This window comes from Sminthopsis crassicaudata, chromosome 2, assembly GCF_048593235.1.
Source record: "Sminthopsis crassicaudata isolate SCR6 chromosome 2, ASM4859323v1, whole genome shotgun sequence".
Classification (NCBI taxonomy): domain Eukaryota; kingdom Metazoa; phylum Chordata; class Mammalia; order Dasyuromorphia; family Dasyuridae; genus Sminthopsis; species Sminthopsis crassicaudata.
Window position 1 is genome coordinate 160,886,410 of NC_133618.1, and position 22,121 is coordinate 160,908,530.

At 34.5% G+C, this 22,121-nt stretch overlaps 1 protein-coding gene across 3 annotated transcripts in view; it reads right to left on the reverse strand.

Annotated features, from left to right (window-relative positions):
* Positions 1–2,288: 2,288 nt before the first annotated feature.
* The window catches only part of KAT14 (lysine acetyltransferase 14), a 32,039-nt gene continuing 12,206 nt past the window's right edge, over positions 2,289–22,121 (reverse strand). Inside the window, exons 5-10 of one of the 3 annotated variants that reach the window (XM_074287781.1) lie at positions 20,900–21,316; positions 14,773–15,344; positions 12,584–12,720; positions 10,796–10,881; positions 7,286–7,476; positions 2,289–3,350 (exon numbers count right to left, since the gene is read on the reverse strand). In XM_074287781.1, the coding sequence (XP_074143882.1) occupies positions 3,177–3,350; positions 7,286–7,476; positions 10,796–10,881; positions 12,584–12,720; positions 14,773–15,344; positions 20,900–21,316 (1,577 nt within the window). In that variant the 3' untranslated portion in view covers positions 2,289–3,176. Of the gene's footprint in view, positions 3,351–7,285; positions 7,477–10,795; positions 10,882–11,572; positions 11,749–12,583; positions 12,721–14,772; positions 15,345–20,899; positions 21,317–22,121 lie in introns of those variants that run through there. The other 2 variants (XM_074287780.1, XM_074287782.1) reach the window with 2 other exon arrangements.

Here is a 22,121-nt window from a genome sequence, read left to right on the forward strand (position 1 = left end):
AACCTATTCCCAAGATCCTTGTGCAGGGTTATGATGGAGGTAATTGTGTAAGCATGCAAACTTGCCAAGACTTCAGGAAACTGATCTGACACTAGGCCATATTGCTCCCCCATTCTGCGCAGGCCCAGATTAGTGTCCCCTTTCACACCTTGGCTTTGGGGCCATGGTTTACACTAAACCCTACTCTGGCTCCAAAATATGAAGCAATACAATTTTAGGTAATAACTGAGAAAAGGAATTTTGCTAAATAAACTCAAATAGCTACTTTCTTCACAGAGATTCTTCTGAAATATCCAGTTGCTTTATAGGCTTAAAGATTACTGTAAGAATCTTTTAGGGGCAGCTGAAGTCAAGAGGACCTGAGTTTAAATCGGGTCTCAAGACACTTAACACTTCCTAGCTGTGTGACCCTGGACAAGTCACTTAACCCCCATCGCCTCAACAAAAGCAAAACAAAAACAACAAAAAAACCCAACCTAACAACAAAAAGCCCAACTATGTAAATATGAGCAGGATTATTAACAAGAAACTTAATATCATCCCCAAACTATTAGCAAAAGCATTCAGCATCTCTTATCATTCAATCACCAAACATTTATTAAACTAATAATATTGCTGGGCACTTAGTTCTCTAAAACATAAAAAAAAAGCCCTTTAATTTTTTAATTTTTTTCAGACTTAAAAATTTTGTAAACAGAAAAGGTTCAGAAGTTGTAATTCAATATTTATTGAATGCCTAAATGCAAGGCACTGTTATAAAAATTTTTAACTGTCTCTCCTTGCTGAGAGCTTTTTTTTTAAACTTTTAACTTACAGGTAAACACATGCATCCATATATAACATATACATACATATACACAAAAACATAACCTCTATAAACCACCACACAACAGCTATAAAAATGGAGATTCAATTAAGGCAATGATTACTATCTTTTAGATACTCCTCTACACAAGAGAAGAAAGTTTCATCTATTCTTTGTATCAAACATGGGTATGATACATCATACATCGCAGATTTTCACATTTGGAAACCATGAAACCCTCAGTTATAATCAAATAGATCGAATTCCAATCTGTTAATTTAAAAGTTCTAGAAGTTGAAGGAATTAAAATAGAAATATTTTAAAGGAAGTGTTGTCCTTTTAAAAAAATCTGAACCTTTCTCCTTATAACCACTACAATTTTTTTCCAAACAAATTAAAATGCTGCCAGAACCTTAAAGTCCCATCGTAGCCCAGCCAGACTGTTACTATGTCATTTCATGGTCCAAACAGATTTGCATTTCCCTTCTAGGACAAAATATTTGAAGCTAAATTTCAGTTTGGCCTCCTCTCCTCACTGTGGTTTATCTAGGTAAGATTCAGCAGTAGTCACTAATATGAATGTTTAGTTGTGGGTCCTCCAGCATGAGCACTTTTTACTGAAATTTTAATGGCTTATAAAAGCCATTTTTATAAAAAAGATAGTGGATGAATTTGTATATTGAGTAGCAGAGTATAGTGGGAAGGGTACTACTACATTTAAGAGTGAGAAAACTGGATTCAAGCCCTTCTTCCTATCTGTTATTTTAAACAAATCATTTGAACTCTGGGTTTCAAGTTTTTTTGTCTATAAAATGGGAATATATGAGAATATGAAGAATGTGGTCAAGAACAATCAACTGGAAAGAAAACCAACTCTCTACTTATAATTCCTAGAAAATATACCAACTTAACTTTTGCATAAAACTATACATTTTGGGTAATAATTACAATAGCACTTTCAAGGTTTGCAAAGGACCTAACATATCATCTCGATTCTCAGGGTTCCAAACCCCTGCTGGCACTGAACCTGAACTTCAGTTACTGCGGGCTCTTCCCATTGCTAAATCTCTCCACTTTGTGAAGGGTGTCCAGGCTGGCTTGCCTTCATTTCCCTTCCAGACTTAGTCCTGTTTTCTCTGGACTTCAAAACCAAAGCCCACCCCTGCTTCCCTATTTCCTACTGCGGCTCCCAGAAACTCCTCAAGGCCAGGGGCTATCCTTCTTTGCTTATATCCCTTGTGTCTGGACAGTATGTTACCTGATATATAGTAAGCATTTAAAGTCTCCCAAAAAGCTAGTTTTCTTTTTTCCTTCTCTCTTATAGATAGATAAAAGTTTACAAAAGAGACTTATACAGCATCCCTCAGAAGATGTCCAGTTCTGAATCTGAACTCAAGCATTCCTGACTCCTTAAAACACCAGAGCTCTATAAAATGTATCACCAGATAGTCGAAGGAGTGAAAACAACCAAAGTTGGGGGAAATTTATCAGAATTCCACATGTACCCTTTATTCAAACATCATAATTTATTTTCTTAGACATTATTAGAAATACAGGACAATTTTTGGAGACAACTCCTTTATATTTTTACCTAATTTAAATTTTTAAACGCACTAAATTCTAGGTCAATAACTAGTCAAAATATTTTCCTTTTCATCCTAAGGCAAGCTGAGGAAAGGCCTAGAGAAGCCATGACATGATGACTAGTTGAAGGAACTGAGATTAGCATGGGTATAGGGTGTGTGTGTGTGTGTGTGTGTGTGTGTGTGTGTGTGTGTGTGTGTGTGTGTGTGTGTGTGTAAGAGAGATGATTGATGATTGTGTCTTCCACTTATTTAAAGGGGAAGATGAGGAAGAAAAATTAGATTCATTCAGCTTGAGCCCAGAGGTTACAACCAGTATTATAGATATTACAAATATACATTATGAGGACTTTAGTTCAACATGAATAACATATATGTATATATATATAAAGTTACAAGAGTCCAAAAATTTTTCCCATGGAGAATGTCCCATGAAACACTTACAAAAAACCTTGTATATCATGTAAAGCAGAGACAGTGCTCTCTGCAATGTCCAGTTTTGTATACCCATGTATTCCAAGGTGTTGGTCTAAAAGCTGCTCCAAAAAGCAGCTCAGAAAATTCAATTATTCTACCTCTCTCTACTCCATTCCCTTCAGCATCCCAGTTAGGGCCTCCGTCAAGATCATGATAAGCAGCACACCAAGCACCTCAACATGTGCTAATATTCAGACCAGGAACATCAATAACCAATGATTTTCTAGCTTAGTCATAAAAGGACCAAAGCAGAAAGTCTTGTAGTATTTCCATAGTTTCATACTTCATATTCCATCTGTATTCCATCTAACTCATCGACGCAACCTCAGAAAAAATGCATGTTTACATTCTTTACTCTCCAAGGGATAATATTTGTCATAAAAGTCCAAGACATATTCTTCAGTCTTGAATCCAAATTTTTGGTACAGTAGCATAGCGGAGTTGCTTGCCGAGACGTGAAGGGTTACATCCTTGCCCATGCAGGTCTGCCAAAAGACAGGGGGAAAAACAACACAAAAATGAAAAAGCCTCTAGGGAAAATGAGTAGGTTAAGAAACTCTTTTAAGTGTAGGTATTTAAATAGCTGTGAAACGTGAGAAACCAGAGACCTGAAACTGAGACATTACAACACATAGCAACAGCTGGAAGCAGAATGGAATGTTGCTGCTTATGCAAACACAGGACTCAGGTACCCTGCAGGTTTTGGGCCGAGTTGATTTATTTCCCCTGAAAGGAGAGACCAAGAGTGATAGTCAACTTTACAATCTAATTTACAATTCAATTATATTTAATTATTTCAGGAGACCCAACATCAAATACTTGTGAATAGCTTGGGAAAAAAAAAAAAAAGAAGAAGAAAATGAGGAGGTCTATTTTTATAGCTGAGTATTCTTTTGCCAAAAAAAAAAAAAAAAAAAAAAAAAAAAAAAAAAAAAATTTTTTTTTTAACCTGATAAAATGGGTTATTTAGACTCACCAGCAAGGGGCTGATAAGCAGCATCCATGGAGAGAACATATATAGAGTTTAGTTGGTAAATAAAAGAGTGAAGTATAAAAAAGCTGGATCAGAGTTCAAACCAGCCTTTCTCTAAGCCTCATTTTCCCCAAGAGTAAAATGAGACTGCCCCATTAGTATATGATTTTTAGCAGTTGTTTGGAAGACAAAGACAATGTTCTGTTCATCTTTCTGTGCCAGCTACTGTTACTGTTCAGTCCTTCTGTGTTCTTCAGAAAGCAGTGTTAAAATCCTACAATGACTAGATTATGAAATGCTAAAGTCCTGGAAATTTTAATTTAATTTCAAAAACTTTTAATAATTAGACACACCTAGTAGTACTATGGGATGAGCACTAGGTCTGGAGTCAGGAAGACCTGAGGTAAAATCTAGCCTCAAATCCTGACAAGCTCTTGGTAACCATGACAAGTGACTTCACCTGTCTGCCTCAGTTTCCTGGAAAATGAAATGGGGATGATAATAAATAATAGTATCTACTTGCCAGAGTTGTTGTGAGTACCAAATGAGATATTTGCACAACATAGTGCTTGGCACATGGCAGACACTTAACAAAATGTTTCCCTCTATGTAATAGTCTTCTCTAAAATGCATTATTTTCTTGTTGGGGTTTTCTTAGGGGTCTCTGGAGGCAGCCTTCCTTTCAGTTCAGTAATCACCAAGTGCAGCCAGGAGTTAAGTCCGAATCCTGTATTGTCTCCTTCACTTGGGGCTTAGCTAGTTTTTCTGGAGACCTTCTGGATCTTGTTTGCAGTGGATCAGCAAAGGAGGACAGCCTGCCACCATTTCTCTGGTCTTCCCATGTTCCGATTCTGGCTGAGCTTGTCCAAGATTATATCCTCTCTCATCATAGATGTGAGTCTTGTGGAACTACTAAGTACATGTACTGAACTAAAGAACTGTTAAGCACCCTGCTAAATTAGATAACTATTGTCTCTATCAATTCCACTGACTTAGCACCTTGTTTCAAGTTCTGGCCCATAACACTTCTAATCTTATAATTATTACATCCACGTGAAAAATTAAGACAAATTACAGATTAGTTTAAGACTCCCTTCTTTATGAGCAGTGTATACTCAAAAAACATAACCAGCAGACCAAACATACTTCTAGAGACCTGAATGATAATGCCCAAGGCTTTTTATTTAACTACTTTTTATATTTATTATTTATATTTAATTACTCTCTTAAATTGATACTTAATCCATCAACCTCCAGATTTTTCTAGTTAATGAACTACATTTTGTTTCAACAAACATATCATCACTGAACATTCTATAACCCAAATGAGATCTATACCAGAGATAAACCTAGAGAAGAAAATCTGTTTGATAAATTATAAATGGGCACTGATAATATAATAAAGAGTGTAACACTTAGTCCCTTTCCTTGAAAAGGCTTAGAACCTGGTGGGGGAAGAAGAGAACATAATATGTAAAAAGATAAATAAAACAAAATCCCAGTTATTTGTAAAGAACTGGTCAAAAGGCTAATTATGTACTAGAAGAAACTTAGCAGACTCCATCTCACCCTAACAAGATAGGGATCAAGCCATTTATAAAATTCTAGTACTAGTGCTGAGATAATTACAAATAAGACAAAAAATACTTGCCTGAACACGTATACCCTCCAGTTGAAAGAAAAGATGTAAATGACACAAGCAACATATTTACCAAGGAGATAAAGGTAATAGGGTATGGGGAAACATTAATAGCTAGGAAGACTTAGGAAAGGCCTCCTATGCAAAATGGGATCTGAGCTCTGTCTTGAAGGAAAGCAGGAACACTAGGGACACAGGGAGGAGCTTCAGTAAGAGGGTCAGAAACAAAAAATTTAGATAATGAATATTAACAATAAGAGGGGAAAAACCACTGTTCATACAGAAAGGCTTTTACTGCCGACATCTAGAAACTCCGGATATAATTATTATTATTTTTTAAATTAATAGTTTTTATTTACCAGATATATGTGTGGGTAATTTTACAACAATGACAACTGCCAAACCTTTTGTTCTAGTTCCCCCCCCCCATGGCAGGTTGACCAATACATGTTAAATATGTTAATGTACAAACAGTATGTATTTTTCTTCATAGTGTTGTGGCTGAAATATATCATTCTAACTATAATGTATTGCAGCCAGGAAGACCTGAATTTAAATGCCCATGACACACATGTTAGCTAGGTAACCAGCAACTCCACTTTAACCTCTCAAAACTCCCAAATAAAATTCTCTTAAGACTGAGTTTCAGAGACTGTGCTGATCTTCAAAAGGCAGGAGGTATCCTCTTCTAAAAATACCCATTACCAAAGAAATCACAAAGGTAGGCTTTATTATCCCTACCCCAATAACGTATAATCTCAATATGCCTTACCCTATTTATTAGTCACCAATTCATACATTCACAAAGCAATGACAGCAACTTTCAGACTAAAAATATGCTTAAATTGTCATTAAATCCTTCTCAGAAATGATGAAAAATCTCCTTCATACCCAATTGCAAATAAAAATTAAGATTTGAGCAAAGGAAATCCAATAGAACTGTAAAGGAATCCGAAATAATGAAGTGTACACACATAATATTAATTTTTCAATTACATGGGACTGTAAAATATTTTCCAGCTCCTCCATTTATCATATCAGTACCATATTGTTAATAACTCCAATAACAATGTCAGAAGGAAACATGAAAAAGGAATAAAAGGTGTATATTTTTCCCATTTTAATTTTATCTATTAAGCTTATTCACAAACTTGTTTCTTTCAAACCCAAGTCAGCAAAAGGGTTTTAAAGACATTCATGAATCTTTTCTAATTATTGATTGATTTTATTTTGAGTTGATTTAAGGGCCCCCGTTATTCTCCTAGAATATGACCAAAAAGGTCTAAAGAATAGATATATCAGTTATGACCCTCCTTTCCCTTACTCCAACATCTACTACCATCTGGCTTTCAATAGGTTCCTAAGAACCCAGAAAAAATATCCTATGGGGAGTCCTACTTCCTTTTCCCAGTTTTTAATATGCAATTCCCAGTTTTGTAGAAAGCTGAACTACTCTCCCCATCCCCACCCACCACGCTGACCTACTTCTTCCTGAAGACATTGCCCATAATATGCTCACACTACTGTGTTCAGTCAATGCTATGTCTTAAGAGTCACTAAATATTGCCATCTCTTGCCACTGCACTCTAAAGACACTTGGATTTCAAAATGCCCTGGCCTCTGTACCCTAAGAACCAAATGAACTTCCCTATATGTGTGCTTTTCTTTAATTAGGATATAAGCTCCTTGGGAGCAGACACTGTTTTGTTTGTTTTTAAAAAATTTATCTCTAGCACTTGGCACAGTTCTTTAACACATAAATAATTGCTTAATGGTGTTCCGTTCCATTATAAATGTGGATAAATTACCTGAATAAGATGATAAATCATAAAAGTCGCAATTCCTGCTCTCCTCCATTCAGGATGAACAAACAGAAATGAAATATAAGCTTCATTATACTTCACATCAGGAACCATGAAGCCAAAGGCAATTATGACTTTCTTATACAGAACAACAACACTGAAATCTGGATACTGAAGGCATTCTGACAAGTCAATACCTAAAAAATAGAAAACAAATAGAACTTAGGACATAGCAACTAACAGTCAATCTTACATCAAGAATTCAAAATATAATAATTTGAAAAATGCTACCTTGGATATGGCAAAAAGAAAGTAACATTCAAAACAAAAATTAACTCTAGAGATTTTTAAAGAATAAAGGATAAAAATATTCTATAGTCAAGTTGAACTAAAAAAAAAAAAAAAAAAAAAAAAAAAAAGCATTAGAGTTAGAAGGGACTTTAGAGATATTCTAAACTGACCACCTCATTTTAGGGATGAGAAAACTGAGGCCCAGAGAGGTGATGTCATTTGCCCACACTAAAAAGTTGCAGAGCTAGAACTAGAATCAAACTCCTGAGTTTCAGCCAGCCATATGCTAAACTTAGCAAAGTTTTGAATTCTATAGAAGTGAGAGTGGTAAACCAATAAAGCTACTATTTATTAATTAGCTCATATTTCAGTTGCTACCTCTGTAAGGATGACTCCCAAATCAATCAATCTATTTATCTATCTACTGCTCTAATATCTTCTGTGGTTTCCTCTTCTGTTTCCAGACACCAGCTATTCTTTTGTACTTAAATATCCTGCTGGCTTCTCAAATTCAGAAAACTGAATTTATTGTATTCACCCATTTCCCTAATTCTCCCCTCCTGAAACTTGTCTATTAAAAGTACTACCAGGTCCCATGTAACTCAAGTTTGAAATCTTAGAATTTTCCTTCAACTTCCACAACTGATTGGCTGACAAATTATAGGTTTTCTGTAACATTTATCTCTTCCATTTCTTTCTCTTCATTCATAATGCTATTGCTCTAGGCCAAGTCTTAACCACTCTTCAGAAAGTCCCCTATTTGGTCACCTCTCTATGTGTCTCCCCCTTTTCCAATATAGTCTAATGAGGGAGATAACATAGAAGCAATTATGTATAAGATATATAGTTCTGTGCATATAGATAGCCATATCTATATATATATATATATGTATACACATGCATACACATATGTCTAAGACATACACTGGGCAAACAGAAGGCAAACTCAAAGAGACTGGCAAAGAACAGGAAAGACTAACAGAAGGAAACCAACGACGCCAAGACCAGGAGAAGGGAGAGAAATGCAGGTCGGGGGGGAAGCCAGTGACAATGCAAGCCTGGGAGATGATGTGTGGTATTCGAGGAACATCCCAAGGGCCAGCATCACTGTGATGGAATACATTGTAATAGTGGGAAGTCAAGAAGGATTACTATTTTAAACGTGACCTTTAAAGGAACAGGAAGCAGCTGGAATTTAGCTAGTGGTATTGGGCGGAGGGGGGAAGGTACAGTTAGAATTGGAATGGCAGGAAGACCAGTTAGAAAGTAAAAATTTATCTCTAGCCCACAGGCCCCACAGGAAGTAATGAGGCTATGTGAATACAAAAGGAGATGTACACAGATGTTGTAAGAGTAGAAAGAACATGACTTAGCCACAAACTGAATATGTGGAATAAGTTCAAGTGAAGGGTTAAGAATTGCACTCAAACTGGAAACTGGGGAGAGCAGTAGCATGGTGGTGTCACTGACAGATACAGAAAAGTTCACGGTGGGAAGATAATGGGGAGAAGAGTATGAAGAGTAATAGTCAATAAACATTTATTAAGCACTACTACTTTCCTGGTACTGTGTGTTAAAAGGTGGGAATAGAAAAATAAGAAAAAGACAGCATCTGCCCTTAATAAGCTCATAATCTAATGGGGGAGAAAACAACAACAACAACCAAAAAAAAAACTGTTCAAATACAAACAGGAAATAATTAATGGGGAAATTAAAGACTAAATTAAGAAGGGTTGGGGAAAGTTTCCTGTAGAAAACAGAATTTTAGTTAGTTATTAAAGAAGTTAAAGGTGACAGTAGGCAGACATAAGGAAAAACATTCCAAAGAAAGGAGACAGCTGGAAAAATGCCTAGAATAAAAAATAGTGTTTTATTTGTGGAACAAGAGAATGGAGAAGTGTAAAGAGCACAAAGCTAGAAAAGGTAGAAAATGCTTTGAATGTCAAAGAGAGCATTTTGAATTTAATTCTAGAGACAATAAAAAGTCACTGGAATTTACAGAGTTAAGGGAATGAGATAATAACATTAAGAAACTGAAATGGTACGATATTTTGGGAAAATCACTTTAGAGAATGAATGGAAGGTGGACTAGAATGGAGAAGGAAGACCAAACAAAAAGCTATCGGGATAATAATTATAATTAGTGAAACGATGAGGGCTTGCACCAGAGTGGTAGCAGTTGTTAGAGGAGAGAAAAGTGGCTTTTTCAAGAAACTTTGCAAAAGTGAATTCTACAGGCCTCATCATCAGATTTGCTATGGGGAGAGAGAAATCAAGGATGGCACCTAGATTGCAAGCCTGACGGCCTGGAAAAAAGATGTCACCTTCAGGAGAAAAGGAGAGACATTAAGAGTTTAAGATGACTACAATCAGGAGAAAGGGGAGGGTTGCATAAATGTATCTGAGAAAAACATTAGGAACTCCACAATCTAACTTTTCTGGCATAATCTTATATCATTCACCTTAATGAACTCTACATTCTAGCTGAACTGAACTTGATATACCACCTCCAACTTCTGTGCATTTGTTCAGTCTGTTCTCCATGCCCTGAAATCATTTCCTTTAACCTCCATGTTTTATAATCCTAAAAGGCAGGATGGTACAACAGCAAGATCAATGGATTTGTCGAGAAAGACCTGACTTCAAATTATGGTTCTGCCACTTTTTATCTTGAGCTATCGAGTGCTTAATATGTGCCAGGTACTGTGTTAAATGCTGGAGAAATACATTCAAAAACTTTGTTCCTACCCTTGAAAACCATACATTTTAATGGGATATACCTCTCCAAGTCTCAATTTCTCATATGTAAAATGGGGATAGCATGCATGTAATACTTATTTTCTAAGTTTGCTATAAGAAAAGCACTTTGCAAATCTACAAGTGTTACATAAATGTGAATTATCATCCTCCTTCAGAATTTAGTTCCAGAGAATCAACACACTACGGATCCCTATTTTTCTTAGCTGAGTTTCTCTTCCTCTCCAAATATTCCTGTAGTACTTTTGTATGTTTTCTTTGCCCCCCCCCCCCCAATCACTCCTAATCAAGCATTAAAATGATCCTTGCTCATGTGTTCTAAGACCCGCTAATGGACAGTCAAATCACTAAGCATCATTTGGGAGGCAAAATGATCACTCAAAAGAATGCTAGGTTTAGAAGCAAAAGAACGCGGTCCACACCCGGCTCTGGACTCACTACCTTTGTGACCTAGGACAAGCCACTTACCCTGTCTGGGCCTCAGTTTCCTCATCTGTAAAGAGAGTTGGACTAGATGACATCTAAAGGTCCCTTCCAGCTCTAAATCTATGGTCCTATGAAGTAGAAAACAAAAAATGTCACAACTGATACAAATGAGCAATCTGCTGGTGCTGACAGTTTGTTATCTGACTGAGTAGACTTTGACCCAGATGAGTAAGAACAAGGATCAGGCAGAGGATAGAATAAGACCTCTGCAGGTTACCTCTAATTCCTCACAGCTGTGAAAACAGGACAAAACATATTCTGAGAGCAGAGACAAAGATCATGGGAACCAAACAAAGCTATCTCACTACTTTAAGTGAGTCTAAGCATGAAGAAGTATAATGCAGGGCTAAGGGTTCATAAAACTGAATTAAGTCTTAGCTCTTCTTTTTTATCTTTCTGAGTAGCAGCTCCTAATCTGAAGAGTTATTTTGGACTTAATGCCTAAGGTCCCTTTCAACTCTGACATTCTATGATTCTCATTAAAAAAAAAAAAAAAACAAAAAAACAATGATGCTAGAGTCATCAAGGTGGCAAGAAGTCAGGAGGACACAAGTTCAAATCTGGTCTCAGACCTTGGGCAAGTCACTTAACCCTAATTGCCTCAGAAAAAAAAACAAAAAAAAAAAAAACAACCAAACAACAACAACAACCAAAAAACAAAAACAATGATGCTACAAAATGTATCTATTAGATATCTAGAAAAATATTTGGTTTTGTGAAAAATAAAGACATGTAAAATGTAGGTCAAAGATACCTTACCAGGCCAGAAAAACTCATGACACATAGAGTTTATCGTTGGGATGTGATTCGGTCGAACATAACAGTAATCAATTGGTGCTTCAGGTTCTGGTTTCCAATTGGAGTCACTCTTATGTAGATAGGCCCGAATCTCAGCCAGAAGCTGAAGTTTAGGAGGTTTTGACTCGTAATCACGCCTCCCAGTATCAAAGGAAGAAAACAAATTAACAACATAAAATTAAAAAAAAAAAAAAAAAAAGCTATTTGATGATCATAAGACACATATCATATTGAAAACTCAAGGTAACCTGCTGTTTTTTGGTAGGACTGAGGTAGCCAAAAGGTTGACATTTAATTGAAAAGCAGCATAATACACTCAAACTGTCTTTTTAAAGAAATTTTGTCCCTTTAACTTAATGTTGATTAAGTCTGAATGATGACTCAAAGTAAAAATCATACAATCACAGAATTTAAATAGGGCACAAATAACATAGGCCCAAGTTTTTTTGTGGACTTTTTGTTCATTACAATGGGAGAATCCTATGGAAGGCTCTCAGAGGACTGGGCTGCCCTACCTTGCTGTATGATACCATTTCTGATCCGTGTGCCAGAGAGAGGACACTAACTAGAACTCGAAGATTCATACCTGGATAAGTGTTATAGTACAAAGTGTGACTGAAACTTGGCTGGGTGTTCAAACTCTCTCTCCCTCAAAAGTATGAAGAATGAAACCAGAGAGTAGATCAGAGGGAACTAACAAAATTAAAAATTGGAAGAGATCAGTAATGAAAGTTAAAGAAGATGACAATAGATGACAAAAGGAAAGAACAGATGAGAAAGAAATGGAGAACATTGGCCTTTTTAGGTAAATGGATAGGTGAAAGCCACCCTCATTTTTACTTAGAAACTTTCCCTCCCACCACACTACCCCTCTAGGTTCCACAATGAAAGCAAATAGACAAGGTGAAAAGGAAGGGAGACAAGGATCATTTTCAATGACAAACATGACATTAAACCTTTGCTGCCACATACCTGATGTAAGGTTTCAATACTCGAGAAGTATAAGGGCTGACAATACTATGATCTACTGCCATATCTTCTGATCCTACCAATCGGGACAAAAATTTAGTTGTCTGGTGGCGATATCCTTTTCTGGATGGCAAGGCTGTCTAAGATAAATAAGAACTGGTTATATTGGATTACAAAAGTATTCATCAACAATTTAAACTAAAATTTTTTTTCTGACCAGAAAACATAATTCCTTTTGTGCTCCCCATATGAAAACTTATGGCTCTTGCAGAATATTAAAAAAATCTATGGAAAAATAACTCCACTGAAAATATTTTAAAATAAAACATTCCAAAATTTAAAGTGGTACCTAAATGGAATTATTCTTTTAAATCCTCAACTACAGAATGGGGTGTGGGTGTGTTTTTACTATATTCTGTGCTTGATTATTTTCAAGCCTGACTCCAATGCCAACTTCCCTAACCAGTAAAATGGAAACTCCTTGAGAGCAGAGATATTTAATAAATACATGTTGATTAATTATGCTCTTTACTTTAAAAAAAAAAAATTGATATAAATTCATGTGTCTCAAATTCCTAATGTAGACTGCAGGTAAAAATTGCTATAAAGAGAGCACATACCAAACAGAAATTAAAAAGTCCTAAGAGATACAACTTTTGTTCTTTTAATAAAGTATTGTAACTAATCTTAACAGATTTCATATATTTTCTAAAGAATACAAATTAGAAACATTCTATTCTGAGTGTTACCACAATGCACTTTGAGTCATGGAGAGTTGACCTGTTATTGGTTTTATAATTAGTAATTTTCTAGGGTTATTTCCTAAAGCATGAGGGTAAAGCTTACCTGTAAGCGCTAAAAATAACTAATTTTACTGCAAATGTTTTCAAATAAAATATTCCAAAATTTTAAAGTGATTTTATTTGATATGCCTGAAAAAAGTTTTTTAAAAAATAAGCTAGGAATTATCATCTATTTCTACAAAGCAGCTATGTTCTTAGGATAGAAAACAGTAACCAGTTTGTGCTTTAATTACTAATTTTATTTTATAAAATTCTGTATCAGGGGTAGCTAGATGGTGCAGTGGAAAGAATATCAGCCCTAGAATCAGGAGGACCCAAGTTCAAATTCAGTCTCAGACACTTAACATTTACTAGCTGTGTAACCCTGGGCAGTCACTTAACCCCAATAGCCTCAAGGATAACAATAAAAATTCAATTATCAAAATTTTGCACCAAAGTCATCCAAATTATACATAATTTTTTCCCCAATTTTTAAAAGACTAATAAAAACCTCCATTACCTCTCCTCTGAAGTCCTAAAGGATTTATTGCTTGTATCATTGGCACTTATTATCTCGCTTCCTTTTCATATCTCCTAATTCCTCAAATACAGTCAAATTTACTCCATTCAAATATACCTCAAATACTGACAAGAATTAAGATTTCTTTTGATTCCCTGAAGCCTAACATATTTACTTAAACATTATAGAAGCTTAATAGTTTGACTGATGTATAGAATGTTCTCCTTATAAAGTAGGAGGCAAGAATAGCAATCCTTAGTAACTATTAGCTGCAATGAAGAATGCTGAGGGTATCTCCAAAATACAGAAGCAAATTTTTAATGCAGAAGAAAAAAGAATTATATGCAGGAAGTGGTGTGGTAGAGTGAATCTCAGAGTACTGATTTTCAGAAAGACCTATGCACAAATCCTGCTTCTGACAATCAGTTGTCACAATATTTAAGCACACACTGTTTGCCAGACACTACGCTGCATTAGGGACATAGTTCCTGATATTGAGTTGCTGAGTGAGTCTTAATGAGTACAACAGTTAAATAAACACAAGCAATTCATTTAGCCTCATTCAACTTTAGAAAATGTTTCTAAATTATAGTTTGTAATCTGTCCTGATGATCTGTGTAAAAAAAATGAAATGTATTATCAATCATAATATTAAAAAGCTTCATTTAACTATTTTCAGGAAATAGTGAGTTAAATGTTCAATTGTCAGAACATATCTGTTGTAGCAAAACAAAATGTAGCAATTAAAATGTTAGAAATTTCTTAAAAAAACAAAAAGTCCAGTCATTTAGAAGAAAATGTATTCTTTTCTACTGCAATCCTTTCAACACACAACCTCTAAATAATCCACAACTGCCCAGTAAAAGTTCTCTGCATCTGGTATCACTCACTTGATAACGGTCAAGGATTCTGAAGTCCTGACAGGTTGTTCTATATGTGGCATGTCCAGCTGGAATTCTTGATGCCACTCCGTCTTTGGCTCCATAGATACCATCAACCAAAAGAAGGGCAGCATTAACAACTTGGTCCAAGTCAAAAAGGGGTAATCCTCTCTCTCTCTTGGCTTGTCTGACAAGCAATTTTCGCTTTAGCCTCCTAGCTTCTGGAGTCACAAGCACAGCACTGGGGCAGGCCTCAAGTCTCCTCAGAAGGAGTTTTTCTTCATAAATGCTAATGGGTGTATATTTGGGACCTTTTGGTTTACTGTCTTTCTCTAGCTGAGGCTTCCTCTTTTCTCTTGTTCTTGTTTGTAAGGATGCACTTGAATCTTCAGTGTCTTCACTATCAGCTTCCATTCGTTCAGTTTTCTCCTCCTCACTCTCTACCTCCTGTTTGATTTGTTCAGGTGCTTTGACTTTCTTTCTTCCTCCCACCAGGATCCCAGAACTTGATGACGCAGTACATGGGGGAACATATTCTATTCCAGGATCTATAACACCATCTCCTTCCATCTCCTCATCATCTAGATAAAGCATATAAAAACAAAGAATTTATCTATTTTTTTTAAAAGCACCAAAGGAAAAAAAACTAAATGAACACTGTCTTGGCAACTGAATTTGGCATATATTAACTGCCAACAATATGAAAGTCCCAATCTTCAAAAGATTTATATTCTACTAGGCAAAATAAACATTGTTCTATAGAAATGAGAAAATAACTATAATGGTTTAATACAAAGAGAACAGACCTTAAACAAATTAAATTAAGACGTATTAAGCAGATTACAATAACAGAAGAGAAAAATGACAGAATTGTAAAAACATGGTAAAGTTCATTCATTGACAGCAGAAATACAAGCTAATAAGAATATTTTAAGAAATTAATTTCACAGTATTAAGTAAAAGCTACAAAAAATTGTCATATCTTTTTGAACAACCAGTTTCATCACTGGGAATAAAACTTAACAAAAACAACAAAAAGGGTTAACTGTTCAAAGATTTTCAGAGAAACATATATATTAGCAAAAAAAAACTAACTAAATCAACGTCCAATGACAGAATGGTTAAGTAATAGGAAAATTAATGGGGGGCAGCTACTAGGTGGTGAAGTTGGTAAGAGCACCAGTTCTCAAGTCAGGAGGACCCAAGTTCAAATTTGAACTCAGACACTTAACATTTCCTAACTATGTGGCCCTGGGCAAGTCACTTAATCCCAATTGCCTCAGCAAAAAAAAAAAAAAAAAAAAAAAAAAAAAAAAAAAAAACAACAACAACAAAGAACATTAATGTAATGGAGTATTTTGAAAAAAAACTGCCCTTCTTTGGGATTTCAGGATTTCAATGGCATAAGAACTCCCAATAGCAAAACTTCTTGCAATGACTTATATGTTGGCGATTCATGAGTAATTTTTAATGGACTTCAAAAACTGTTCAAAGAGAAGCTGAAATTATGTTACCATCTTAGGTAAAGATATTTTAAAATAGGCAAGAATTTATTTAGTGGCCATAATATGTACTTTATTTTGTCTCATGTTGTGTTTCTTGACAGCAACATTATTATAAAAGGAGCAAATTCACTTTGTGAATTTTCATATTCTTTGTCTTTTTGTTCTCTTTCATTTCCATTTCTGTCTTTTCACCCAAATAGAGTTCAAAAGTCAAAATGAATTCTGTCTCTTGTTGGTGCTTTTGTGTAAAAAAAAAAAAAGTCTGGAAGGTAAAGATGATAAAATTTTTAGTTTAAAAAAGGATTTGAATATCGGATATCTTGGACAAGAATGAAATCTAAGATATAAAGAAGATTAATAGAGATGTAAGACAAATTACAAACCATATCAGAGATTGCTTCAAATCACTAAATAGTATAAATTAAACATCTCTGGGATTTACTCCACACTCAGCAAATAGGCAAAAAATGAAAATATATATATATATATATATATAAATTATATTTAATAATATAATAAATGATTATATTTAATAATATAAATTAATGTTTGAAGGTCTACAAAAGACCAGTATGTGAAAATATTGTTGGTAGAACTAAATGTCCAGCCATTTTAGAAAAACAAAGTGGATTAATTCTAAAAAAGTGAGTTAAATGTCTCAATTTCTAAGCATATTAAAAAAAAAATAATAATAAGCAAAACATAGATTACACATACACTGAAATATTCATATTTGTACTTTTAATGGTAGCAAAAAACTCTACATCTATACCAAGTAGATGACCATTAGCTGGCAATTAGACAAATGTGTATGTGATCAAATATTGCCAAAGCATAAGCATAAAGAATTCAGAGAAACATGGGTAGATTTATGAACCAATGCAGAATGAAGTCAGCAGAAACATAATATACACAAATGCTATAATCTAAGTAGAAAAAAACACTCTCTTCCTACCTAGAATGTAATTCTAATAACCTATTTTACTCCTAAAAAATTAACAAAATGAATTCCTCCTAGTGACAATGTGGGTATGAAATATTGCCTTTATTCACAGACAATTGATACATGTTGATTGGTTTTACAGAACTTATTTCCTTTCTTTTTAATCTTTTAAAGTTTTCTTTTCAGCCAAACATATCCCTTTTCGACTGATGGATCTTTCTGGGGTCCTATATTTTAGAAATAAATCTAATCAGGTAAATCCTTGTCCAGCTTTGCCAACCAAGACTATAGTGAGGCACCTCTATCACTACATCACTCCCCATTTTTAGCTTCCCCTTGTAGTATTGAATTCCTCTGTTAGGATATAAGCTCTTTACAGAAACTATCTCGGGTTAGTATATAGTAATCGATGATCAACTATGATTGATTTACTTCATAAAACTATCTAAGACAATTACAAAAAACTCATGATATAAAGAAAAGTATTGAGAAGAGTTTGAATGAAGCTCACTATTTTTACTCTTTTGGAGTTTTTTTCCATGGTTTTTTTTTTTTTCCCCTTTTGTTATGTTCCTTCCTTCCATATGACTAATATGGAAATATATTTTACATGATTGCACATGTATAACTTACAAGAGACAGCTTGCTCTCTTAGAGAGGTTAGTAAAGGAGAAAAACTTGGAACTCAAAAAGCTTTAAAAAAATCTGTTGAAAACTATCTTTGCATGTAGTTTGAAAATCAATTTAACTTTAAAAAAAAATGCAAGCTCCTTATGGACAAGAACTGTCTTAGAACTGTTTTTTGTTTTACTTTTATTTGTATTTCATGTAACACATATTAAGTCCTCAATACTTGTTTGATGCATATCTAGAAAGTGGAAGTCATCAGGGAATCTAGGGGAAAGTATTCAGTGCCAAATATCCCACCCAAAATAGCAGCAAGGCAAAGAACCTGATTCTGTCACAAAACCTGAAAAGAATGAAAGCAGAAAAGATTAATAAATGCAAAATATTATTAAAAATTATTGCAAATCTAGAGATCCCCGAAAGAGAGAGCAACTCCATGACAACTGCAAGCAAAGATTCAAAGCGAAAAAAATGGATCTTCAAGAAAGACTGCATGATTATCAAGTTAAAAAAAGATAAAAAGGAAATAAAAACTCTTTAAGGAAAGAACTGGAAGGAAAATAAGTAATAACTTAGGGGAGAAATTGGTAAATCTTACTCAAGAAACAGAATAAGAATAGACCAAATAGAAAATCAAAGACTCCATGAAATAGCAAGAAATAAATAAAATCAAAACAACGAGGAAAAAAATATTAGATATTTGCACCAACCTAGAATACAAGTCAAGGAAATATCATTTAGGAACTACTGAACTCTCTGAAAACCATGTTTAAAAAACAAAGTCTGGCATTTTATCTCAAAAAATTCTAAGTAAAAACTATCCAGATCTTTTGTAAGCAAAAGGTAAAAATAGAACGAACCTCTCAAGTACCTATCTAAAGGGAACTTTCCAAGTCCTAGGAATACCAGAACCAAAATTCAGAGCTCCCAAGTTAAAAAAAACCAAACAAATTATAAAGATTGAAAACAAACAACAAAAAGTTCCAACTCAACCTGTTTAAACATCAAGGAACTAAAGTTAAGATCACATAACAGTAGAACAATTTCTACTATTGATCTGAGATACAGGAATACAATACTCCAAAGGCAATAGAAATCAACTTACAGTGAAAAATAAATTTCTCTGCAAAATGGAATAGAATTCTACTGGGGAAAATAGACCTTTCAAAGAAGAAGACTCAAGTATTTCAGTAACAATTGCCAACAGTGTCCCTTCAGAACTTGAATGTCTTCAAAGAATATTAAAGGAGTTAAAAAATAGGCTCTGAGAGTAGATCGGTTCTGAGGATTTGAAGAAAGCAAAAGACAATATACTAGCAAGAATATATATTAGTGTATAAAAGAGAAAAAAAGGGTGAGAAATTTGCTATTTCTCATAATTGTGATAAGAGGCAACATATGGGAAGCAGACATTCTTCTGAAATGAGTAAAAGGACACAGCATAAACAAAGAAACAGTTTAGTCAAGAAATATATCAAATTCAACAGGAACAGTGAATCTGGAAGTAATCAGTTAATAAAGGGAAATTATAAGAGAACAAAAAGAAAAACACTAGAATGTAAAGGAGTATTAGACAAACTGGAAATGGCCACACAAATTGAGATTAATAGATGTAAAGGGATATTATACTGGAAGAATTGAGGAAGGATGGGCTATCAACTGCCATGTTAAAATGCTTTAAATCCCTAATGATTAGAGAAATCCAAATAAATCTAACAACTTTTAAGGTATTATTTCATATCCATCAGACTGCCTAAGAAAATTTAAAAGAAAATGACATATGTTATAGGGCTATAAGCCAAAAGATTCACTAATGCACTGTTAGTCAAACTGTGAACTAATAAAACTATTCTGGAAAGCAATCTGGAATTATGCCCCAAAGAATTAAACTGAATATATCCGTTTTGACACTCCAATTCTTCTACTATATTTACAACCCAAAAAAAAGAACACATATACACAAAAATATATATGGCAGTTTTTGTGGTTGCAAATAACTGAAAAATAAGATGTCCATTAATTCGGGATCAGATGAACAAATTATGTTATACGAATGCAATGAAATACTATTGTGCTATAAGAAATGATGAAGGAAATGATTTAAAAAAACACTAGAAAGACTTGTATGAACTGATACAAAATCTTATACAATAACAATGTAAGATAATTAACTTTGTAAAACAGTATTCAGTACCTCTAATCACAAAATGACCAACCACAGTTCCAAAAAAACTCAGGGTGACACAATGTGTTATCTACACCCCAGATAGTGCAGTATATCTTCTTTTGGACATGGCTAACACAGGAATTGCAGTATGTGTATTTGCAATGGGTTTTATTTGTCTTGCCTTCTAAATGGGAGGGAGAGAAAAGAGAATTCGAAAACTGAATTTGATGTCTAAAAACACAAATAACGAAACAGGATTATTTCAGAGCATCCTGGGCAAGACAATTTACAGATAGAAATATTGTAAAGAAAAACAATTTTCAAAAACTTAAAACTAATATTCCAGAAAATCTAAGATGAAGTAGGTTACCCACCCACTTAACACAAGAGGTAATAAAACACAAAGGTCAAGGACAAACATTTTTGAGTATAGACACACTGTGGATTCATTTTGCTTTATTGATCATTTGTTTCAAGGGTTTTCTTTTTTCTTTTTTTTGTCTTCTGACTTAATAAATAAAAAACATTAGTAATAGTGATGTCAAAAAAGGGGCCACTAAAACTTTTTAAAGAATGGATAAAAGAGAAAAGTTCTGAAAGAAGCACAGACAATCAATTTTGAAAGTAATGTGTAGATTTTATTATGACTTTTTTAAAAAGCAAGGCAGCATTGATTGTTTCATATAGAGACCCTTTTTTGGTGTTCGACTGTGTAAATAGAATTGCTCTTATTTTGATATTTAAGTCAGAGTTGAATATCTGAAAACCATTTTTAGAGTTATATTTTGTCCAGTATATGATATTAAATAAATGTTAAAGATAAAACATTCAAGAAAATTCATCAATATGAAGAAGCTCTGTGAGAGGTTGCAGAACCCAATAGGTAATTCTTACCATGAAATAAGGCTTGTGGTGGCATTACATCTGGAATAAGATCGGCTTCTGAAAGCAGGCTAGGAGTTGCCGAATGGGAAGCTGGAGTTCCAGGTGCAGAAAAATCCAGAGAAGGAGAAGGAGATGGGCTTGTCAAAGGGGTTCTATCAGAGGAACTCAAGGATGAAAAGTCAATCACCTCTCCCTTCTCAAGAACCATGTCAGGCCTTCGGCCCCGGCTGATAAATTTTACAGGAGTAGAAGATGTGCTTCTATCTAAGAAACCAGCTGCTTCTTTCTGGGCCCTCCTAATATCTTTAGCTTCTTGAGTTCGTGATCTCTTCTCCTTTAGTTCCATGGCAGATTCCACAGGATTTCGACTCACTCTTTTCCTAAGCCCCTCTACGGTAATGATGGGATCCAAAGCTGGTTTTGAGGCTAAAGAAAAACAATAAATATCTAAACACTCATTTACTATTTATACACTTAAAACTCTTCATTGACAATCAGCAGTTCAGCTAGTTTTCAACTCTAGGCTTTCCAGAATTTCATTATCTTGGAGATAGGTTCAGCTATGATAATCCATACCTCCAGGCCATTCCCCAGAGATTAGAGGGCTGGAGGGCAGAAAAATAAACTCCTCCCAAGACTTCAGACAAAGGCTCAGATACTTTCAACAAAATTCATTTACTACAAGCTGCAGCTCAACTCTATTTGACTTTAATGAATCTCAAGTTCAGGAAAGAAGTACATTCTGGCACACACCCCTCCATTTTTCAGCTTCCTATTGTATGCTGATTTTCCCCTTTTCCAAAGCAAGGTCCTAGAAATCAGAATCTTTCTTTTAAAGATAGGTACCCCCATACAGATAAGCAAATTAGCACAGTTTAGCAAATGTTTATTGACTGACATTCAAACAAGCATTCAACTTTAAACCCTTTAGCTCTGTAAATACCTCTTTATACTAAAATAAGGCTTTCTTTTTTTTTTTTTTAACATTTCTAAAGTAGAAATTTAAAAAGCCAGTTATTTAGAAATCAGATTCTGAACAAGAAATTTCCAAATACTTGAAGCAAATTACGGAAGAGGAACTTTTATTTAATAAGAGAAAGACGCTAAATTATTTTTTTAAACACCACATAAAATTCTGACATACAGAACATACCAACACAGTAGCTTCCATGGACACAAAGTAGCTATTTCAGGTTTTAAAAATGTGTGCTATCTTTACATCTGTTTGAAT